The sequence below is a fragment of the Mus caroli genome, unplaced genomic scaffold (genome assembly GCF_978045245.1).
Source record: "Mus caroli unplaced genomic scaffold, Mus_caroli_1 scaffold_7, whole genome shotgun sequence".
Taxonomy (NCBI): Eukaryota; Metazoa; Chordata; class Mammalia; order Rodentia; family Muridae; genus Mus; species Mus caroli.
The window spans coordinates 103,427,723-103,442,140 of NW_028227262.1; the positions used below are offsets into that span (position 1 = coordinate 103,427,723).

At 37.6% G+C, this 14,418-nt stretch overlaps 1 protein-coding gene across 1 annotated transcript in view; it reads right to left on the bottom strand.

The window, feature by feature from the left end:
- Cntnap2 (contactin associated protein 2) overlaps nucleotides 1-14,418 on the bottom strand; it is a 2,252,040-nt gene that overhangs the window by 1,295,120 nt on the left and 942,502 nt on the right. The window contains exons 6-7 of the mRNA XM_085840650.1: nucleotides 11,278-11,462; nucleotides 3,336-3,479 (exon numbers count right to left, since the gene is read on the bottom strand). Of these exons, the coding sequence (XP_085696776.1) occupies nucleotides 3,336-3,479; nucleotides 11,278-11,462 (329 nt within the window). The remainder of the gene's footprint in view (nucleotides 1-3,335; nucleotides 3,480-11,277; nucleotides 11,463-14,418) is intronic.

A 14,418-nucleotide genomic window follows, 5' to 3' on the forward strand; every position in this document is an offset into this window, starting at 1 on the left:
TAGGTTTAGGAATTTGAGGATTATTATTTTTGTCTTTCTAATATATATATATATATATATATATATATATATATATATATATTCCCCCATTGCCCAACTATTCAATTGTAACCCATTAACTATTATATCTGAAACAGATTGTCTTCCTGAGGTAATATTTAAATTCACTTAGTTCTATAACTTTGCAGGTTTTTTTTTTTAATGTTTCCCTTTTCAGGGACAAGAACAAATTATGCAGAGTGACTAAGGTGTTATAATTGACCACTTGCCTGTGTTATAGTGTTGTATCCCAAACAATTAAAGAGCATTCCTGAGTAAGAATGTTGACTGGTCAGCTAGTGCAGCAGGAGATTGTGGAAGTGAGGGACAGGAAGTCTGCAGGAGCTGAGTGAATTTCCCTGAAGTAGCAGCTACTAATATCTGAGCAAATTTCTTATAAAATGTTCACTTTGGAGGGATGTTTACAAAATGATCTATTTTATGATTTTTCCTAGTGTTTTCAGTATATGTGTAGATTATATTACAAAAATTATTCTGTAGTTGTCTACAAATAATTTGTTAAAAATAGAATATACTTGTAGATGCCATACCACAAACACCACACACACACACACACACACACACACACACACATAAAACCTTCTCTAGTTTCAACATTTATTGAAGTTATATTTGCCTTGATACAAAGCTTCCATGGTTGATACTCTGAAGTTTGACTACTAACTGGATATGTCTCAAAATCAACAGTGAGTGAGCTTTAGTTAGAACTAATATTTTACTTATTAAAAATGCAAATAATATGTCCCAGGACAGAAGAATGGATACAGAAAAAGTGATTCATTTCCACAATGGACTACTACTCAGCTATTAAAAATGGGGACATCCTGAGTTTTGTAGGCAAATGGATGGAACTAGAAAATAGTATCCTGAGTGAGGTAATTCTGATCCAAAAGGGCATGCATGGTATGTACTCACTAATAAGTGGATATTAGCAAAAAAAAAAAAAAAAAAAAAAAAAAGAAAAATTACAGAGTACCTAAGATACAGCCCACAAAACTCAAAAATGTCAACAAGGTGAAGGACACAAGTGTGGATGCCTTAGTTCCACTTGTGACAGAGAAGAAAGCAACCACAAGAGGGGAGGGAGGGATCTGGGAGGAAAATGGGATGGGGGGCACAGAGAGAGGAGCATGATCTGGTATTGGGGTGGGGGAAGGACTGAAATCCCTGAGGACCATCAGAAAGAATAGAAATATGCAACTGTGGGATGTTGGAGGTTGGAGGGACCCTCCAGAATGTATCATAGACCTGGGAGGTAAGAGACTCTCAGGACTCAAACAGAGGGGCCTTAGATGAAATGCCCTACATTGGAGAGAGGGAACTTGTAAAGCCTACCTCCAACAGGAAGACTGCATCAAGTAAGCAGCAAGTGAGGGATAGGGTTGCCATCCCACAGTCAAAACACTGACCCATAATTGTTTCTGTTTGAAAGAACTACAGGAATGGAAATGGAGAGGAGCCCGAGGAAAAGAAGGTCCAGAGAAAGGCCTAAAGTAGGATCCAGCTCAAAGGGAGGTACAAAGACCTAACACTGAGACTATGGAGTGCTCACAAAAAGGGACCTATCATGATTCCAAAAGATCCAACAAGCGGCTGAAAGAGTCAGATGTAGATATTTGCACCCAACCAATGGACATTAGCTGCTGACCCTTGTAATTGAATTAGGGGAAAGCTGGAAGAAGCTGAGGAGGAGGGCAACACTATAGCAGGACCAGCAGTCTCAATTAACCTGGATCCCTGAGATCTTTCAGATACTGGAACACCACACCGGCAGCATACACAAGCTGATATGCCCACCTCCCAAATATATATACAGCAGAGGTCTGCTGAGTCAGGGTTCAGTCAGAGAAGATACACCTAACTCTCAAGAGACTGGAGGCCCCAGGGAGTTTAGAGGTTTGGTAGAGTGGAGACTGAGGATGGAGAAATTCTTGTGGAGACAGGGGTGCGGGGAGCCCAGATCAGGCAGTCCTCTGTTATACATGGTCCGGGGGCCTTGTACTAACCCATGTATGCTGCCTAATTGGTGGCTCAGTGTCTGGGAGCTCCCTGGGGCCTGTATTTGTTAAGACTGCTGGTCTTCCTATAGGGTGAGCTTCCCTTCAGCTTCTTCAATCCTTCCACTAATTCAACCATACGGGTCCCTGACTCCAGTCCAATGGTTGGGTGTAAGTATCTTTGTCTCAGTCAGCTGCTGCTAGGGCCTCTCACAGGGCAGACATACTAGGCTCCTGTGTGTCCCTGGGTACTGAAGACTTTCTGGGAGACAGGCAGGCTGTTGGGCTTGGGTGGTTATTGCTCCAGCTGAACTGGCCCAGATAGAGAAGCAATCAGGAAGTTCATATTTTCTTATGGTATCATTGCACATTACAGTGGTTATCTGTTCACACTTTATGACATTGTTACTCTATGGTAAAGTTAACTTTCTCTAACTCTATACTTCATTACTTAAATTAGGCCAAATTTCAGTATTTTATTATTAGTGTAAATTCCTCACTATGCTTAAGGGAAATCTTCATCACAGAATCATTTGCTTTAAACTAGCTTTACATTTTTTTTCACTGTTACTGAAGTCTTCTCACTGAGTTGGGGGCTATTCATTTATCCAGGTATTCTTTTTGACTTTTGTCATTGTCAAACATGAGCTCTAATTTGAGAAAAACAGGACCATCAGAGCACTTTTAGAGGCAGCGTGAAGAGTTAAGGAATTATCCCATTTGGTGGCTATCAAGAGTATGGTCCTTATAATCTCATGCACTCACTCCCATGTGGCAGTGCTTGATGAGAAATAGTTCCTAGTTCCTGACCAGGAAGAGCCATAGAGAAGCCCCATGATAAACATTTGTGAGTATCCTTGGACTACCTAGCAGTACACAGGGAGGCAGGATGCTGAAATATCCTCACTATTTGGTCTTCTCCAAGAAATCTGAAACCCATCTCCACAGAATCCTGAAGAAATTCAGTGTGAACTTTTGTGGCACCCTTTCTTTTTCCCCAGAAAACATTTTATTTTTTTAAACTTAAGCTATTATTTAACTAGTATGATACCTCTTTTATATAACTTTAATGTTCTTCCTTGACAGTTCCATATATATATATAATTAATTATGGTTACCGTCTTTATCCTCTCAAATCTCCCTCCACTACTGTCAGCCTGTTGGGCAATGTCTGCCTTACAATATTAAACTGAACCCAAATGATGTGAAAAGTGAAAGTGAAATGATGTGATGTTTGTTGTTATTCAATGCCCCTGGATCACTATTTCGGACTCTTACCATATTTGATGGCTCTAATTTCTTTCTTCGGGCAAGATCGGTAATATTGACACCATTGTAGTTGATGCTTTCCATGCAGCCCTTAAAGTTCTTCCTATTACTGGAACTTGGCTTACCAGAGAAAGGTATGCCTCCAAATGTTATCTTTGAGAAAGAAATAAATGTTAATATTTACATTTCTTACAATACACGATACAAAATTATAAGTACAACTAATGTCAGGCACCTTTATTTCAGTAAAAGTTTTGCAAACATAACATGTTGCCTACAAAATCTTTTGCTCATTACATTATGCTGTTGCTGAAATGCATAATGAAGTCATTAATTCCAATAATTAGATTATAACTTTAACAATAAAATGGCAAACATCACTTTCACTTTTTTAAACAGTGAAGGAAGGCATTTTATAAATTGTCTTGAGAGGATTTTAGAAAGATTTTTATCTAGGAACTTTATTTTATCAAGGAATATTAAAACTATATTTTCATATTTATCATTCAAAGGCATGTTACCAATAAATGCCTATAGTAATCTCAAGACAACCAGAACTAATATAATAAGCTGATAAAAGTGTAGCCTGAAGCAAGGAATACTGTACTTACTCTCTGGAGGCTTGGGGAAGTCTAATGACTCTTTGAGTCAAAGGTTCATTAAAATTATTTTGAGTGTAGAAAATAGCTGAAAAATACCATTAGTGTATGGCTTAGGGCCTTTGTGGGACACAGGGGCTGTAAGTTGAACAGTCAAGGTTTGTACATTTTATAGAACTTGCAAACCTTAAGGACTAAGACCTATTCTCCTAAACGTGCTCCACTGACTATGACTGCTTCTAGAGGATATGGTTTTCCCCCTATGTTTTTCTCATCAATTTTAAGTTATGTTGCCTCAATACTGATGACACAGAATTATACTTTATCAGTACTGCTAGAAATATTCCCTAGTAATAGTGCATTAATGGATAAATGTATAATTGTAGCTATAATGCCAACTTCTATAGTCATTTTCAGTGCTATTATTTTCAATTTTCCCCTTAGAGTTGTTTTTAATATAAAAGCATTGTTGAGACATCCTTGAAAGTGAAGACTTTATATTTGATATAAGGCAAGGATGCGCTACATTCCAGGAGGTACACGAGTAAATTATGTTCCATTATTTGGTGCTTTGGCATTTAAAATGCTTAATTAGTTTTAGAGAAAAAGACAAATTAATGATGGTTCATGACACAATGTTTTTAAAGAGGCCCCATTTAAAATAAAATTAACTATTATAAATCATGTTCAGCTGAATATACAACACATGCAATGATTCATACATGAGAGGAGAATATAAGAATAAATTAAAACACGTAAGAAATAATTAGGAATCTACAAAATGAAAATGCAGAGTGGTGAAAATAGTAGAAATATTGAGAGAATATTTGAAAGTTACAGCGACCTAGCCTATCCAGGTTTTATGAAGTTTATCCTGATACTGATTAGAGTGACTATAATGCTAAAATGAAATGCTGGGTAGCTGTGTACAGTTCCTTTTGTTGATTACTCTTAAGGGGTTCATAGTAATGTAACTTACATTTTCTTCTTTTTGAAATTTATGATTAGTATTATTAGATGAGTGTGTGTGTGTGGTGTCTGGGTGTGTTCATATGGACATGCCATGACACATACGTAGGAGTTAGAAGACAACTTGTGGAACAGATTCTCTCCCTCCATCATGTGGTTCCCAGGGTTATACCTCTGTTGCCCAGGCTTGCCAGCAAGTATCTTTACTTGCCAAACTTTGCCACTGCCTCCTGTGTCAGGTGCTGGCAGCACTACATGTCAAATGTGTTGCTATAGTTGCTTCACATTACAGATTCGTTCCTCTGTGCATGTGGTTTCTTTAATCAGGGGCTTTGTTTTACCATCGTGATGCTGATTCATATGCACTATAAATTTCTTCTTCTTTCAGTAACCAGGGAGCCATGTCCAATTCTTGGAAGCATGGTGATGAAGCACTGCAAGCTAGGGTTAGAGGATGCTTGGCAGGAAAGTGAGTTCTAAGCCAGTTTTCTTATGGAATCAATTACATATTAGTTTGCCATTTACATTTTCTAGTCATATATTACTGTTCAAATGAAGTTCTGGGATCATAGCACTTTAAAGTATTCTAAAATTATGGTGAAAAAACATTTTTGCAGTAGTTAGATTAAAATTTATCTTTGGGAGTTTCTTTCTGTAGTCTTAGTAAAAATATTACCACTTTTAGCCCTTATTTATTAACCATTTAATTGACTACATGGTATTTGCAAAGTATAGCAGATGTTGTCAAACACCTTTATTGTGCTTTCTCAACATCCTTTAAAAAAATGGGGTAATAATTTTCTCCAGTTAACTGTATCATACCCAAGTTAGCGTATATAGCACTTACCAACTTCCATAGGAGTTGTTTGGTTTTAAAGTATTTCATTAGTAGTATGTATGTCACCCTAAGATAATAAAAGAGGCAAGAAAGAGTCTTTAAACCTATCTTCCTTCCTGCTGGTCATAATAAATATTGGAATATAGATGTCCTTCTTGATGTAATTTGCCACAGGTATAAAAGTAATGCAAGGAAAAAGCGACTGCAGTGAAATGCCATTTGAAACTAGAGCTAACTGAAAAGATTGGATACTTTCATGTGAAAGAGATAAGCATGCATCTGTTATGGAAGCATATAAAGAACTATGTTTTTATCTGTATATATATATATATATATATATATATATATATATATATATATATATATATATATATATATGTTGTTTCATTATATCATCTCAAAAGAAATATGATCTTATTTTCTTATTATTTTAAGGGGATATGAATTACTCATGTTACACAACCCATGAGGGTCAAAACGGATTCGAATCCAGGCTTTCAGCTCCTTTGAAGAGTAAAGTTTTAATATTCTTTAAGTCTACAGTCCATTTATAGGCCAAAAAGAAAAAAAAAAAACACTGGGGAGAGTCACTCTGTATTTCCATGGTGTATCATGCAAAGTGCTATAAGTGGCATTTAATTAAACAACAGAATCGAGGCAAACACCGGATTACTGCCCTACCCTTCAGTTTTTTTGTCTTGGGAAAAAAACCAAAATATATATTTCTTCCATCTCAGGCTACCATATAGTTAGCAGTTTGACTGCTAATAGTGATCTCTACAGTTCATGATATAATAACACTACAGAGAAGAAGAGACAGGGAAAATTTTGGGGCTACTTTTATACACAGTAGTAATGTCAACATTGAGCCATGTCAAAGGTGCAAAGCTATACATCGCATCTCTTTTGCTGATGTGCACTGATGAGAATGGTAACATGTGTATTCAGTCTACCCCAACAATGTTCTGTTGGATCCAGCTTGTATTAGTTGGTTCATCAGGACGTGTGTTAAATAGAACCATTATTGAAACACAAGTACGAGAGCATTTTAATTAAACTATATAAACAGAATGTTAATATTGACTTTGAAATAATCTCAACACTTACTACGATATATATTCTTAGGTTATTTATACAGCACCTATCCAACACAAGTACTTTGTTTTGTAATGGTGTGACAGTGGGCATCTTTTTAGAAGCCACACACTTAAAATCCAATTGATAGCATGAAGTTACCATAGTAAGGTGTTTACACTATGAGAGTTAAAATATCAAACTAGTGCATTCCCGCTTTTCCACTCTAGCAAGAGCCTCTTGAGTCTTCCCATACTAAGCCTTAATGTCCTTTGTTTCAGACCACTCTGCAAGAACGAAAGTCAAATAGTTTAAGGGGAAAGGACATGGTCTTTGTGAACATGAGAGGACTATCTCTTTTATAGACTCCAATGTGACTTGCACAAAATGTAAATTATGTTAGTCTTGAAGTTAATATTACCAGCCAGTGTAATAGGAGTCTACTTACTATATTCTTACATCGAGGAAGTATGAACAACTGTTCTTATACTGACTATTAAATATGACCTAGATTTATTTAAAGAACACAAAAGAGACTATAATTACTATGTAGTATAAAATACAAATGGAAACACAACTGTCTTTGCTGTGATACCCATGGTAATAATTGTTGTTCCCAAGATGAGAGTTACTGGGTACTAGCTTATCAACTAGCTCATCATTTTCAGTGCATTTGTATTTTCACCTGTTACATTTTCTGATAGATCTGTCACACTCATCCAGATGAATAGCTAAGACTCCCAAACAAAGGATTGTGTTGAGAACAGAAGGCTTTGACACACTGTAAAATTCTAGATCCATTGTGCTCCTGTGGAATATGTTGTGTGTGCATGAATATGCACAGATTTCACCACAAACTCAATAGGGTTTGTGACCCCAAATCTTTAATTATGGTTTTTGAAAATTGGAATTATGTTTGCCTATGGCTAATGCTTCAGGATGCCTCCCTACTCTGTGATACTTCAAAGTTTATTAATATAAGATGAATAATTCATTTGCAAGTTCTCTCATACACTAGAGCAGTAAGCCACAAGAGATGTGGAATCAACTTGCAGGAGATAAAAATTTCTTAGACTTTCACATTTTCAAACTTTAAAAAGAATTATTTTAGTTTTGAGATGATAATATAATTACATCAATTCTCCCTTCTGTTTCCTCCCTCTAAACCCTCTTATGTATTCCACTTGATCTCTTTCAAATTCATGGCTTCTTTTAATAATCATTTGGGGATGAATATTTTTGGAGAAAGTAATTTAGCCTTAAGCTTATATTTTTATGTTAATAAGTCTCCATTGACTTATAAAAATATATACCATAGCTATCAAGTCAGACCTTTTAGCCGTAATTTTATGGTTTACATATTCTACATTATTAAATCTAGTTATAGTTGTTGAGTAACACAAACATACATATATAAACACACATATACACACAATGCTCATGGATTTCTGCTTTCTAAAATATAGATGTCAAGGAACACAAATCTTTGAAACAGTCTTAGACTATATCCCAATATACATAAAATCTTTACAAAACTTATAACACTTGGTATATCTTGGGTACTATGTGAAACACTACTCATGGAGTTTGAAATCTAATATTAGGTCTTGTCTTGAGTTTCTGATGTGTTGAAGCTGGTTGCAAAATATACAATACAACAAATGACAAGAAAAAAATGGCAGTAATCAAATTAGACCCTGAATCTGAAAAAGTATTAAAGTACTCTCATTTTCTTCCTTACCTCACTAATATTTTACAATAAGGGATTTTTATTTGTACTTTTAAATAGCTATCAAAGATTCAGGACGTAAATTTTTAGTTATTTGAGAAACTAGCTCTGGAATACTTTGGAAGATTATTATATCGTCATTAGTTCGATGAACTAAGAAAATTTGGAGCCTTGAGCTAAGTAAGATGTCTTGTTTTTTATTTTGCTTGGATGCTGCTCTGAAAATGTAGTGCTTTCTACACCAATTACACATAACACTACAAAGGCTTTACCCCTTTATACTATTAACAGATGTGATGGACTATGTTGAATTACTCTGATTGATTATTTATATAGAACCTAATATATCAACTTGAATGTTATAAAATTATAACATATGTATATATTAAACACCTAGGTGATCCATTTTATTTCAAGAGTATATATATATACTCTTGAAATGTAATATATAATATATATATATATATATATATATATATATATATTGTATTTATTTATGTGGGGTAGCACTCATGTGCTCTATTATGCTGTGAGGGTTAGAGTACAACTTGGAACAATCCATATTCTTATTCCACTATGTAGACTTCCAGAATTTAATTTAGGGTCCTCACTGAGCCAGAATATTTAAAAACTGCCTCACTACATAGAAATTAAAATGTAAAATATTCCATGTTCTACTTTATTTCTTTTATGACAAAGATGTCTGGAAAAACAAGAGTTTACTTAAAGGCCAATCTATAATCATTAATTTATAAATAATGATATAAACTAGAGTGACATTTTTCATTATACTACAAAAATGAATGAACCTTCCACATATAGAATACTGTATATGCTCATGAGTAATAGATGTCATAAGTTATAACAAGTTGTAACGGTTGAGAGTAGGAAATTCATGTAGCAAGCCTGATACTTCGGGTGTTAGAGTTGGAAGGAGCTGTGGACTTTTCATAGCTGGAGGTCAGGGTGACGCAATTAACTCTGTCGAGTATTCTTGTAAAGAGACTATAGAACAGTCTAGAGGGATGGAGGACAGCAAGAAAACAAGATCTTCTAAACCCAACAGGATCAAGACACATGTGAAGTTACTGAGTCTGTGGCAGCATGCTCAGAGTCTGCACCAAATAGGGCCTTAGCTAGGAAAACAGAAGTGGAAACATGTTCCCATCCCTAATCCAAAAACTGTTTCCAATTAATGACCCCTTGCAAAAGAAAATTTAGTTTTTTGTAAAGGAGTCTTACTGGGGAAACAAATTATCTTTAAGAGTTCACTCTGTGCCCACCAGTATATGTCCAACTTAAAATTAACTGAACAGTAATCTTTAGAGGCTCCTTTTCTCATAAGGTCATGTCAGGGATATCTTTCATATTTTAAATGTTATTTTTTGGGGGGGGTATAAAATTTCCACAGAAATGCTTCATCCATGCACAACATTGCTTTTTTCAATAGTCAGGGATAACACAATATATATCATTAATTCATATATATTATAATTAATATATTATTCTCATAAAGATATAACTTATAATATATAGTTTAAATATTGGACTAGCAAAAAACACAGCTCATAGTAACTCAAGACAATAAGGGATGTATTGTTCTTTAGAATAGCAACAATGACTATAGTAAGAGCTTGAGTTCAGAACCTGCTGGAAGAGAGGTTCAAAGATCATTCACCCTTACCCATCCTACCCACTTTCCTCTGTTCCCACATTTAAGGTCTTTCACTCTTACCTTTATCCTCAAAAAAAAAAAAAAATCCCCTTAATGGTATCACAATGTCCACAGCATCTCCATGTTCATACCCTCTAAGGAAAAGGACATTTTTTAAGACTTTCAATGAGAATGCCACAGTTGTGTTTCACTCTCCCTGGCTGAGCTGATGGGGGTGTGAGCTCTTATAAACATTCCTGTGAAGCACCTGAATTGGGCAAGCCCACATCCCATGGCTCTACCCACTGTAGATGAGTGTAGGGTTTAGGATTTCATTCCAAAGAGAATTAGAGTATTTAATTACAGAAGTTGTTTGGGCCAAAATACTGATTTTTTTTTAAAATATTTTTTATTACATCTTTTCCTCAATTACATTTCCAATGCTATCCCAAAAGTCCCCCATACCCCCCCCCCCCACTGCCCTACCCACCCATTCCCATTTTTTTGGCCCTGGCATTCCCCTGTACTGGGGCATATAAAGTTTGCATGTCCAATGGGCCTCTCTTTCCAGTGATGGCCTAATTTGTTTTATTTGCTCATATATGCATCTCTCTCTCTCTTACTTTATAGGTTCTTTGTTGCATGTTTTATGAGTTTGCATTTTCTGTGCAAATGAATGGGTCTCTGAATCTTTATCTGTTTCTAGCCCCACCTGACTCCTTTACTTCTGTTTGTTTTGTCCTATTCTGATGTGTCTGTGTTTGCTTTGTTTTATTTGATTATTATTCCTTAGAAGACTGTTTTCTAATGAAAAAGAGAAAGGGTGTGGAAGAATGTGGAGAGGAACTGGAAAGAGCAGAAGTGGAGGAAACTATAATCAAGATACATTGTGTGAGAAAAAAATCCCTTTTCAATAAAAAGAAAATATTAATAATTAAAGGCATATATATTCCTACAATTACATATAAAATTGGTTAAATGAATTAGATTTAATGATAGTTCCTTTCTATAAAGAAGGAAGGAAAAAGGATGTAATTAACAGTAAAGCAACAGTAGAGTATGAATTCTGTCCTCCATTATAATCCTACCTCATAGTCCAAGTCCAGGTAGTCAAACTCTCCATTGGTGCGAAAATGCTGCATGCTCCTGTCCAGCGTCAAGTTAATGCTGCGTCCCTGGCGCTCAATGAGTACAGAGTGCCAGTGGTGATCATCCAGCAGACTCCCAGATGTCACAGATGTGTGGCCATAGATGGGGCCAAGCTGGTTGCTTCCTGAGTAGTGAGAACAAAACAGAAATGAGTTGTTAACTACACAGACCACTGCACATGGGGGCATATCTTCCCCTATGATGTAAAGTGAATATAAAAGTGAAGAGTTGTCTATTGAAGTTAGTGTAGGTCAGGATTCTTACAGTGGATATAAATAAAAACTTTTAACAGTGAGGAGAAGCCTGTTCTCTTAAAAAGTAAATGCAAACATTTTGGACAGTGTTGCAATTTTTGTTAAGGTTTTAGTGGGTATGATAAGTTATCAGGTCATTGTCACATGGGCTCAGTTGCCCGAGGGCTTGAGATCTGACCGAGCCACCATCAGTTTGATGTTCAGATGGAGATAAACTGGTCACTGCTCTGAGTCTGGCTGCTGACAGTAGAAAATAATTCTTACTTTCCTCATGAATGGTGATGAAATCAAAGTATATGGGTGGTAATGATGTGTATGTGTATTCATGTATGTGCATTCAAATGTATGTGTGTGTATGTGTATGTTTGTATGTGTGTAGGCATGCATGCATGGTTATATGTGTGTTTTCATGTGCATGTGTTTATGTTATCACATGTGTGTGTTTGTGTATGTGTGTAAATATGCGTGTGTGTGCACGTGAATATTTGTGTGTGTGTGTGTAGGCATGCATGCATGGTTATATGTGTGGTTGCATGTGTGCATGTGTTTGTGTAGTCACATGTGGGGTTATCTATGTAAGTATATCTGTGTACCTGCATGTGTGCCTACATGCCTGAATGTGCTCATCTCTACTGTGAGAGACCAGAAAGACAAGAAAAGAAATAAAAAGAAAAAACTTTAAGTTGAAGACTGTCCTGAGTTTTACTGCTTGAAACACCCACACAAAGAGTCTGAGAAGCAAGGCAGACACCCGCTAATGACAGATGGCACTAAAGAGTGGCAGTAGGTATTTGAGTAGATATATTTCTACTGCTGTCATAAATCTCAGTCCACCAGTAAAACTTTGGAAGTGAAATGGTAGTGAACTCCTTTTTGATCTTAGATCTTAGATCTTAGAATAAGTGAAGTGTTCCACAAAGGTAATCTCTATAAACCACAGTTGATATTCAAAGGTTTCTCCACATGTTTTATTAGAGAAAAGTAAAATGAAAACATCTCTGAAAAAAATAAATATCTTGGGTTGGAAATATAGCTCAGTGGATAAAGTGGATACTTGCTGTCCTGCTGACATACTTAGTTGGATTCCCAGGACCCATGTTGTAGTAGAAAAGATTAGACTTCTGCAGGCTGTCCTCTGACCTTCACACATTAACACACTGTGACATCCGTATGTTCCTCTGCATGTATTTATGTAATGTCAACTTAAGAAAATAAAATTTAAAAATATCCTCTTTAGACACATGGTATGCATATACACACAGGTTCACAGATATTTTATAAATGCTTTTATTTGGGTTCTGATTCCACCTTTGAGCTATTCCCTTCCATTCTAAAGGCTCATGTACTAAATATAGTTTTCTGCCCTCCACTGAGTCTCAAAACAAATATCTATTCATGATTACAGATAAAGAAAATTATGGAGAATAAATAAGTAAAACAAAATGCAAATTATTTCTCCACTAAAAATAATTTAATCTTTTTTCATCCAGGTGTTTTTCCATATACAACTATTTAATAATGCATATATTCTGTATACATATTGGTATATACAGTTAATGTGAAACCTTTGATATAGTAGTCATTATTCAGGAGAAGGCTATTTGCTTCTTACTGTGCAAGATAAAAGAACATGCCATTTGCAGTTCATTCTAAAATCAAGATAACATCATCACTCACCTGACTCTGAACAACACATACCTTCCTGTACTCCCAGGCTGATTTTTTTTTTTTTAGGTATTTTCCTCAATTACATTTCCAATCCTATCCAAAAAGTCCCTAATACACTCCCCCCACCCAGTCCCCCACCCACCCACCCCCACCCCTTGGCCCTGGAATTTCCCTGTACTGGGGCATATAAAGTTGGCAAGTCCAATGGGCCTCTCTTTCCAGTGATGGCCGACTAGGCCAGCTTTTGATACAAATGCAGTATTTCTCAACCTTCCTAATGCTGCTACCATTTAATAAAGTTCCTCTTGTTGTGGTTACACCCAACAATAAGATTATCTTGTCACGCAGCCGGAGGACAGAGACCTGCCCTGCAGAGAGCGCCATCTTGGCTCCGGGACTCCAACGAACTTAGTCTACAGGTTAGAGTGAGGACCACAGAGGCAGACAGCTTCTGGGACAGGCGGGAGCCACAGAGCCGCTGAGGCAGCACCCTTTTGGGGCCGCAGACATCCGGCACCCTCCCAGTCGGAGGACAGTGACCTGCCCTGCAGGGAGCGCCATCTTGGCTCCTGGACTCCGCCGAGCTTAGTCTCTACAGGTCAGAGTGGGGACCACGGGGGCAGACGGCTTCTGGGACAGGCAGGAGCCACAGAGCCGCTGAGGCAGCACCCTTTTGGGGCCGCAGACTTCCGGCACCCTCCCAGTCGGAGGACAGTGACCTGCCCTGCAGGGAACGCCATCTTGGCTCCGGGACTCCGCCGAGCTTAGTCTCTACAGGTCAGAGTGGGGACCACGGGGGCAGACGGCTTCTGGGACAGGCGGGAGCCACAGAGCTGCTGAGGCAGCACCCTTTAGGGGCCGCAGACATCCGGCACCCTCCCAGTCGGAGGACAGTGACCTGCCCTGCAGGGAGCGCCATCTTGGCTCCGGGACTCCGCCGAGCTTAGTCTCTACAGGTCAGAGTGGGGACCACGGGGGCAGACGGCTTCTGGGACAGGCGGGAGCCACAGAGCTGCTGAGGCAGCACCCTTTAGGGGCCGCAGACATCCGGCACCCTCCCAGTCGGAGGACAGTGACCTGCCCTGCAGGGAGCGCCATCTTGGCTCCGGGACTCCGCCGAACTTAGTCTCTACAGGTCAGAGTGAGGACCACAGAGGC